The sequence below is a fragment of the Coregonus lavaretus genome, assembly GCF_964263955.1.
Source record: "Coregonus lavaretus genome assembly, contig: HAP1_SCAFFOLD_328, whole genome shotgun sequence".
Classification (NCBI taxonomy): Eukaryota; Metazoa; Chordata; class Actinopteri; order Salmoniformes; family Salmonidae; genus Coregonus; species Coregonus lavaretus.
Genome location: NW_028165903.1, coordinates 170,739 through 181,353, shown reverse-complemented (window position 1 = coordinate 181,353; position 10,615 = coordinate 170,739). Strand labels below are relative to the sequence as shown.

General features: G+C 49.0%; 1 protein-coding gene across 1 annotated transcript in view; it reads left to right on the top strand.

Moving 5' to 3' along the window:
* Window positions 1-1,317: 1,317 nt before the first annotated feature.
* nfxl1 (nuclear transcription factor, X-box binding-like 1) overlaps window positions 1,318-10,615 on the top strand; it is a gene marked incomplete at its 3' end in the record, with an annotated part of 58,104 nt that continues 48,806 nt past the window's right edge. The window contains exons 1-4 of the mRNA XM_084190501.1: window positions 1,318-1,354; window positions 2,818-3,022; window positions 3,178-3,372; window positions 5,650-5,759. Of these exons, the coding sequence (XP_084046627.1) occupies window positions 2,827-3,022; window positions 3,178-3,372; window positions 5,650-5,759 (501 nt within the window). The 5' untranslated portion in view covers window positions 1,318-1,354; window positions 2,818-2,826. The remainder of the gene's footprint in view (window positions 1,355-2,817; window positions 3,023-3,177; window positions 3,373-5,649; window positions 5,760-10,615) is intronic.

Genomic DNA, 10,615 nt, shown 5'->3' with positions numbered 1-10,615 from the left:
TTGTTGAATTGTTAGGTATTACTGCACTGTTGGAGCTAGAAACACAAGCATTTCGCTACACCCACAATAACATCTGCTAAGTAAAAGTGAGCCGGGGCGGCAGGTAGCTTAGTGGGTAAGAGCGTTGTGCCAGTAACCGAAAGGTCGCTGGTTTTAATCCCCGAGCCGACTAGGTGAAAAATCTGTCGATGTGCCCTTGAGCAAGGCACTTAACCCTAATTGCTCCTGTAAGTCGCTCTGGATAAGAGCGTCTGCTAAATGACTAAAATGTAAATGTAAATGTAAACATGTGTAGGTGTCCCAAAAAATGTGATTTGATGAAATGTTAAAAAAATTTAAAACATATTGAAAGCTGAAAAAAAAGTGTACGGTTATTTTAGTCTCTACTTAATGCATGTGAAATAAAAATATCTAAATTAACATTTTATCTTTAAAATCCAACCCTGAGACACAAAAAGGTCCGTATTTGCAAAATCACCCACTCATCAACCATCAGTGAGGCTAATTGGAGCCTCATGTAGCTTTCAGCTTGCTTGTGAATACAGTTGTATGCCACATTTGAAATTCTGTGTTACCCTGTTGGGTAATTATATTATTTTGCATCCTGTGGTGGATACAAGAACGTCCCAGGGACTCATCTGGACTACGTTGAGTTATCCCACTCTGTTGTCCAAACGACCTCTTTGGTACAGCCTCTCCCATAGGTCATTTGGCGATCCGCTACGAGAATGTTGGGTTACGGATGTATCCTTGATTCTCTGAGTAGAGTAACGGGTCGCCAACCTTTCATGTCTTTCCGCCGTGGAGTTCGAGTGAAGTAACAGACAGTAAACATGTCTGTAAACCAGTGGAGGCTGCTGAGGGGAGGACGGCTCGTAATAATGTCTGGAACGGAGCAAATGGAATGGCATCAAACATATGTGTTTGATGGATTTAATACCATTCCTTTATCCCACTCCAGCCATTACCACGAGCCGTCCTCCCCAATTAAGGTGCCACCAACTTCCTGTGCTGTAAACATTTTTGATATTAAGCATCTCAATCACATTGCGTGAAGAGAAGGAGTTTCTATTCCTCGTTTGGCGACCGGTTACTCTACTCAGAGAACTAAGGTTACATCCGTAACCCCAACGTTATGTGGAGTGGACTTCATGCACAGCGTTGGTTTGACACGTTGCACAGCCCCATTTAGTTCCTTATACTTTTGGACTTGTAGTTTTTGAGACACCGGCTCGCCGTTGAGTGAAGTAACAACGACTACCGTTCATCCCTACAATTCCCAGCCTGCACCACAGTGGTTGGAGTTTGCGCAGTGTGTTCCTGTGTGAGCGAGCGGCGTGGAGTGAACGGTCTGGTATGTCTGCATGAATCAATGAAACAAACTATATTTTTTTTAGAATTCAGAGTTTGTTAGTTCATCAAATCGCAGTACTGTAATGCATGGGTGTTACGAATATTGCAGTTGTGTATTTGTTGAGTTAGAAACGTAGCTAGATACGCTATCACTTTCCTAGTTGAATGACACGGCCATCTAACTGTCAGTTAGCCGGCTAACGTTAGCTAGCTGTCACCAATAACATAAACCTGCCTACGGTAGAGAATATTTTGTTCAACCCTTGGTGAACTAACTAGCTCAGCGATAACTCCTTTAAAACAGCCAGCTATAGCTTTTCTCACTAGTAAACTATGTCGGTTTGTTAGCTAGCCCTCTGTAGAAGCATAGCTAGCCAGCTAGCCCTGTGGATTGTTGGTGGCATATGATGCTAGCTTTCATCAGCTAGCTAACTACTCAGACGCGCCATATGCTTTCTGGATATATCTGATATCGGGGCTATCAACTTGTTATGCATAGTAGCTGTCTGCATGTTCGTCCGGCGCATGGAAGTCCCCCTCTCTCCTCTGCCGCAGTCAGGGCTGCGTCCCGACGGCCTATATAAAAGTAGCGCACTACATAGGGGAATAGGGTGGCATTTGGGACGAAGTCTATCTCCATAGGTTTGTCTGGCAGGGTTTGTAGAGAGAGACACGTCATATAGATTGCAATGGACTGTAGGAGAGAGTCCGTCTGCTGAAGTTATGCAACAAGTAGTAACAGCGCCTATGGAACTCATTATGTCCAAAATGGCACCCTATTCCCTATAATATAGTGCACTAACCCTATGGGCCCTGCAGGGCTCTACGCTGACCCTTTTTTACAAGGGGTAAAGTGTGCGCTTAAGTTTAAAAAAAGTAGGCGCACACGAAGAAATTTAGGAGCACAACAAAAAAATATTTGAGATATTAAAGCTAGAATCGTTAATTTTTTCAAGGAGCACTGGTGTTCCTAAATGAAAATTACAAGCAAAATATTTAGCCGCATACAGTAAAATGGTCGCACTGTAGAGCCCTGCCCAGGTCAAAAGTAGTGCTCATTCACTGTTCCTCTCGCTGTACTGAACTCTGCAGAACAAGATAGTCTACTAGCCTGGTCTCAGATATGTTTGTGCTGTTGCTGTCATTGTCATACCAAACGTGACAAGGAGTTAGCATGATAGCACAACACAGGCACTCGGGCTTATAGTTGGATAAGTTTTGTATGAAAAATAATTCATTATATTTTAGACTGTAGCGAATTCGGGACTCAAACCCAAATCCAGTGACTGTCAGCCCAACGCCCTAGCTGCTACGCCAAGATATCCTCTTTATGGGGTCGCTAGGTATTGGGCAAAGGTCGCTACATTATGAACCGCTGGTCTTCGGTAAAACGGAAACAAAGTCACCGATCATGTATGTGTTATCATCACGTTCTCTTTAATGTCCTGTGTTGTGATGTGGCAGGTCGTCACCATGGATCCGGCCTGGCGTCAGCAGGGTCGGGGTCGTGGCCGGGGTCAGCCGCAGGGTCAAGGGTCGCGACCTCAGAGAGAGAGGGCAGCAGAATCCCCTAACACTCCTAGTGGGAGGGGGAGAGGAGGAGATGGGAAGGACCCACAGCTACAGCCTGTTAACAGAGGGAAGAACATGGCAGCCCCTCCACAAAACAGTGAGCGAGAGAGAGTCTGTCTGTCAGTGTGCTTGCTGACTGATTGATTGACTGACTGACTGATTGATTATCTATTGATTGATTATCTGTATTGATTGATCAACTGACTGACTGATTACGTGATTGATTGATTACTTGTATTGATTTATTGACAGCTGCGTCGAGCCAATCCAAGTTTGAGGAGATCAGGAAGTCCAACCAGGCTGCTGCTCAGCGATTGGCTCAGAGCCAGTACAGCTCCTCCTCAGACGACGATGATGATGATGATGATGGTGGGAAGGTCCAGGGGAAGGACGGTAAACGAGGGAAGATTCTGGCCTCGACGCTCACCACCTACACTGACCAGACTGGTGAGATGACACACATCTGTTAAACCATTAGAACGTCGTCTTTCTGGAAGACCCTCTGTCTGACAGTCAGCCTGTTAAACCATTAGAACATTATCTTTCTGTCAGACCCTCTGATATCTTATACACTGTCAGACCCCCTGATATCTTATACACTGTCAGACCCCCTGATATCTTATACACTGTCAGACCCCCTGATATCTTATACACTGTCAGACCCCCTGATATCTTATACACTGTCAGACCCCCTGATGTCTTATACACTGTCAGACCCCCTGATATCTTATACACTGTCAGACCCCCTGATATCTTATACACTGTCAGACCCCCTGATATCTTATACACTGTCAGACCCCCTGATATCTTATACACTGTCAGACCCCCTGATATCTTATACACTGTCAGACCCCCTGATATCTTATACACTGTCAGACCCCCTGATATCTTATACACTGTCAGACCCCCTGATATCTTATACACTGTCAGACCCCCTGATATCTTATACACTGTCAGACCCCCTGATATCTTATACACTGTCAGACCCCCTGATATCTTATACACTGTCAGACCCCCTGATATCTTATACACTGTCAGACCCCCTGATATCTTATACACTGTCAGACCCCCTGATATCTTATACACTGTCAGACCCCCTGATATCTTATACGCTGTCAGACCCCCCTGATGTCTTATACACTGTCAGACCCCCTGATATCTTATACACTGTCAGACCCCCTGATATCTTATACACTGTCAGACCCCCTGATATCTTATACACTGTCAGACCCCCTGATATCTTATACACTGTCAGACCCCCTGATGTCTTATACACTGTCAGACCCCCTGATATCTTATACACTGTCAGACCCCCTGATGTCTTATACACTGTCAGACCCCCTGATATCTTATACACTGTCAGACCCCCTGATATCTTATACACTGTCAGACCCCCTGATATCTTATACACTGTCAGACCCCCTGATATCTTATACACTGTCAGACCCCCTGATATCTTATACACTGTCAGACCCCCTGATATCTAATACACTGTCAGACCCCCTGATGTCTTATACACTGTCTTATACACTGTCAGACCCCCTGATATCTAATACACTGTCAGACCCCCTGATGTCTTATACACTGTCTTATACACTGTCAGACCCCCTGATGTCTTATACACTGTCAGACCCCCTGATATCTTATACACTGTCAGACCCCCTGATATCTTATACACTGTCAGACCCCCTGATATCTTATACACTGTCAGACCCCCTGATATCTTATACACTGTCAGACCCCCTGATGTCTTATACACTGTCAGACCCCCTGATGTCTTATACACTGTCAGACCCCCTGATATCTTATACACTGTCAGACCCCCTGATATCTTATACACTGTCAGACCCCCTGATATCTTATACACTGTCAGACCCCCTGATATCTTATACACTGTCAGACCCCCTGATATCTTATACACTGTCAGACCCCCTGATATCTTATACACTGTCAGACCCCCTGATATCTTATACACTGTCAGACCCCCTGATATCTTATACACTGTCAGACCCTCTGATATCTTATACACTGTCAGACCCCCTGATGTCTTATACACTGTCTTATACACTGTCAGACCCCCTGATATCTTATACACTGTCAGACCCCCTGATATCTTATACACTGTCAGACCCCCTGATATCTTATACACTGTCAGACCCCCTGATATCTTATACACTGTCAGACCCCCTGATATCTTATACTGTCAGACCCCCTGATATCTTATACACTGTCAGACCTCCTGATATCTCACCACACATTTTGTCATTAATACAATGTTTTTGTTACATACTGTACTGACGCTCTTTCAACCTCTTCCTCTCGCCACCTCTCCTTTCCCCTCTCCCTTCTCCTCCTCCCTCTCTCTCCCTCCCCCTCTCTCTCTCTCTCTCTCTCCCTCCCCCTCTCTCTCTCTCTCTCTCTCCCTCCCCCTCTCTCTCTCCCCCCCCTCTCTCCCCCCTCTCTCTCCCTTTTCCTCCTCTCTCTCTCCCCCCCTCCCCCCTCTCCCTCCCTCCCCCCCCCCCCCTCTCTCTCTCTCCCCCCCACCCCCCCCTCTCTCTCTCTCCCTCCCCCTCTCTCTCTCCCCCCCCTCTCTCTCTCCCCCTCTCTCTCTCCCTTCTCCTCCTCTCTCTCTCCCCTCCCCCCCCCTCTCTTTCTCCCCCCCTCTCTCTCCCCCCTCTCTCTCCCTTTTCCTCCTCTCCCTCTCCCCCCCTCCCCCCCCTCTAGGTAGTGATGTAACAGACCTAGAGAGAACTCGTCAGTATCTGAGTGATGCGTTCCAGTCTGGTGCCATCACCTGCCTCATCTGTATCGCCTCGGTCAAGAGAAACCAGGCTGTGAGTAGCACACACACACACACACACACACACACACCTACACACCTACACACACACACACCTACACACACACCTACCTACACACACACACCTACCTACACACACACACCTACACACACACCTACCTACACACACACACACACACACCTACACACCTACACACACACACACCTACACACACACACCTACACACACACACCTACACACACACACACACACCTACACACACACACCTACACACACACACCTACACACACACCTACACACACACACCTACACACACACACCTACACACACACACACACACACACCTACACACACACACACCTACACACACACACACCTACACACACACACCTACACACACACACCTACACCTACACACACACCTACACACACACCTACACACACACCTACACACACACACCTACACACACACACACACACACACACCTACACACACACACCTACACGCACACACACACACCTACACACACCTACACGCACACACACACACCTACACACACACCTACACACACACACCTACACACACACACCTACACACACACACACACACACACCTACACACACACACCTACACGCACACACACACCTACACACACCTACACGCACACACACACACCTACACACACACACCTACACACACACACACCTACACACACCTACACACACACACCTACACACACCTACACACACCTACACACACCTACACACACACACACCTACACACACACACACACACACCTACACGCACACACACACACCTACACGCACACACACCTACACACACACCTACACGCACACCTACACGCACACACGCACACACACACCTACACACACACACACCTACACACACCTACACACACACACACCTACACACACACACACACACACCTACACGCACACACACACACCTACACGCACACACACCTACACACACACCTACACACACACCCACCCCTACCCACGCACCAGATCCATGCATTCAGAGAGTTGGCCATTGATGTTTCCTCATTATGACCTGTTTACAGGACACTACAACATTCTATGGCAGCCATGAATTTGTTCCTTATATTTTGCAGGGACAAAAACCCATGACAACATGTCGCAACCAGATTTAGCTAATAGCTCATTTCCATCTGTAGTCCCTAAAACATCTAGACATGGAATACATTTTAAGGACATGGAGACATCAGGACATGAGGACTTCAGGGGGGGAAATGAAATATTGTACATAGCAAGTATTGACATTATGCTGTGGATGTACTGTCTTTTGTTGCATTAAAAGTCAATATGGCCTTTTGTAAGTTCAAATCAATTAGTGTGTGACTGATTGGACTTGATCCATTTTTATTTCTCAGTGGAGAAGGCTTGGACGCTGCTATATGTTTTCAGAGCTGAAGGGAGGCCATTACATTTATTAGATGCTTTGAATGAAAATGCTGATTGTGGGAAGGTGCTAGACCGTTTGGGGATGCTACAGTCCCCATGGTGGAGGTTCTTGGGGATGCTACAGTCCCCATGGTGGAAGTTCTTGTTCCCGCTACAGTCCCCATGGTGGAGGTTCTTGTTCCCGCTACAGTCCCCATGGTGGAGGTTCTTGTTCCCGCTACAGTCCCCATGGTGGAGGTTCTTGTTCCCGCTACAGTCCCCATGGTGGAGGTTCTTGTTCCCGCTACAGTCCCCATGGTGGAGGTTCTTGTTCCCGCTACAGTCCCCATGGTGGAGGTTCTTGTTCCCACTACAGTCCCCATGGTGGAGGTTCTTGTTCTCGCTACAGTCCCCATGGTGGAGGTTCTTGGGGATGCTACAGTCCCCATGGTGGAGGTTCTTGGGGATGCTACAGTCCCCATGGTGGAGGTTCTTGGGGATGCTACAGTCCCCATGGTGGAGGTTCTTGTTCCCGCTACAGTCCCCATGGTGGAGGTTCTTGTTCCCGCTACAGTCCCCATGGTGGAGGTTCTTGTTCCCGCTACAGTCCCCATGGTGGAGGTTCTTGGGGATGCTACAGTCCCCATGGTGGAGGTTCTTGGGGATGCTACAGTCCCCATGGTGGAGGTTCTTGTTCCCGCTACAGTCCCCATGGTGGAGGTTCTTGTTCCCGCTACAGTCCCCATGGTGGAGGTTCTTGGATGCTACAGTCCCCATGGTGGAGGTTCTTGGGGATGCTACAGTCCCCATGGTGGAGGTTCTTGTTCCCGCTACAGTCCCCATGGTGGAGGTTCTTGTTCCCACTACAGTCCCCATGGTGGAGGTTCTTGTTCCCGCTACAGTCCCCATGGTGGAGGTTCTTGTTCCCGCTACAGTCCCCATGGTGGAGGTTCTTGGATGCTACAGTCCCCATGGTGGAGGTTCTTGTTCCCGCTACAGTCCCCATGGTGGAGGTTCTTGGGGATGCTACAGTCCCCATGGTGGAGGTTCTTGTTCCCGCTACAGTCCCCATGGTGGAGGTTCTTGGGGATGCTACAGTCCCCATGGTGGAGGTTCTTGTTCCCGCTACAGTCCCCATGGTGGAGGTTCTTGTTCCCGCTACAGTCCCCATGGTGGAGGTTCTTGTTCCCGCTACAGTCCCCATGGTGGAGGTTCTTGTTCCCGCTACAGTCCCCATGGTGGAGGTTCTTGTTCCCGATACAGTCCCCATGGTGGAGGTTCTTGTTCCCGCTACAGTCCCCATGGTGGAGGTTCTTGGGGATGCTACAGTCCCCATGGTGGAGGTTCTTGTTCCCGCTACAGTCCCCATGGTGGAGGTTCTTGTTCCCGCTACAGTCCCCATGGTGGAGGTTCTTGTTCCCGCTACAGTCCCCATGGTGGAGGTTCTTGTTCCCACTACAGTCCCCATGGTGGAGGTTCTTGTTCCCGCTACAGTCCCCATGGTGGAGGTTCTTGTTCCCGCTACAGTCCCCATGGTGGAGGTTCTTGTTCCCGCTACAGTCCCCATGGTGGAGGTTCTTGTTCCCACTACAGTCCCCATGGTGGAGGTTCTTGTTCCCGCTACAGTCCCCATGGTGGAGGTTCTTGTTCCCGCTACAGTCCCCATGGTGGAGGTTCTTGTTCCCGCGACAGTCCCCATGGTGGAGTTTCTTGGGGATGCTACAGTCCCCATGGTGGAGGTTCTTGTTCCCGCTACAGTCCCCATGGTGGAGGTTCTTGTTCCCGCTACAGTCCCCATGGTGGAGGTTCTTGTTCACGCTACAGTCCCCATGGTGGAGCTTATTGTTCCCGCTACAGTCCCCATGGTGGAGGTTCTTGGGGATGCTACAGTCCCCATGGTGGAGGTTCTTGTTCACGCTACAGTCCCCATGGTGGAGCTTATTGTTCCCGCTACAGTCCCCATGGTGGAGGTTCTTGGGGATGCTACAGTCCCCATGGTGGAGGTTCTTGGGGATGCTACAGTCCCCATGGTGGAGGTTCTTGTTCCCGCTACAGTCCCCATGGTGGAGGTTCTTGTTCACGCTACAGTCCCCATGGTGGAGGTTCTTGTTCCCGCTACAGTCCCCATGGTGGAGGTTCTTGGGGATGCTACAGTCCCCATGGTGGAGGTTCTTGGGGATGCTACAGTCCCCATGGTGGAGGTTCTTGGGGATGCTACAGTCCCCATGGTGGAGGTTCTTGTTCCCGCTACAGTCCCCATGGTGGAGGTTCTTGTTCCCGCTACAGTCCCCATGGTGGAGGTTCTTGTTCCCGCTACAGTCCCCATGGTGGAGGTTCTTGGGGATGCTACAGTCCCCATGGTGGAGGTTCTTGGGGATGCTACAGTCCCCATGGTGGAGGTTCTTGTTCCCGCTACAGTCCCCATGGTGGAGGTTCTTGTTCCCGCTACAGTCCCCATGGTGGAGGTTCTTGTTCCCGCTACAGTCCCCATGGTGGAGGTTCTTGGGGATGCTACAGTCCCCATGGTGGAGGTTCTTGTTCCCGCTACAGTCCCCATGGTGGAGGTTCTTGTTCCCGCTACAGTCCCCATGGTGGAGGTTCTTGGGGATGCTACAGTCCCCATGGTGGAGGTTCTTGTTCCCGCTACAGTCCCCATGGTGGAGGTTCTTGTTCCCGCTACAGTCCCCATGGTGGAGGTTCTTGGATGCTACAGTCCCCATGGTGGAGGTTCTTGGGGATGCTACAGTCCCCATGGTGGAGGTTCTTGGATGCTACAGTCCCCATGGTGGAGGTTCTTGTTCCCGCTACAGTCCCCATGGTGGAGGTTCTTGGATGCTACAGTCCCCATGGTGGAGGTTCTTGGGGATGCTACAGTCCCCATGGTGGAGGTTCTTGTTCCCCTGCTGTTTTGCTGGGAGCGGAGGTTTACATGGACCCTCAGGGGTGGAGGTGCTAGATTAACCAGGCAGATGTCTAACATAATGAGGTTGTCCAAACTAAACAGGTTGGACTTGGGGATTATAGTGGTTATGGGGATTATAGTGGTTATGGGGATTATAGTGGTTATGGGGATTATAGTGGTTATGGGGATTATAGTGGTTATGGGGATTATAGTGGTTATGGGGATTATAGTGGTTATGGGGATTATAGTGGTTATGGGGATTATAGTGGTTATGGGGATTATAGTGGTTATGGGGATTATAGTGATTATGGGGATTATAGTGGTTATGGGGATTATAGTGGTTATGGGGATTATAGTGATTATGGGGATTATAGTGGTTATGGGGATTATAGTGATTATGGGGATTATAGTGGTTATGGGGATTATAGTGGTTATGGGGATTATAGTGGTTATGGGGATTATAGTGGTTATGGGGATTATGGTGGTTATGGTGGTTATGGGGATTATACTGTGTTTGGGAAAACGTTTATTTTATTGTATATATTTCCCGTTTGAGTCCATA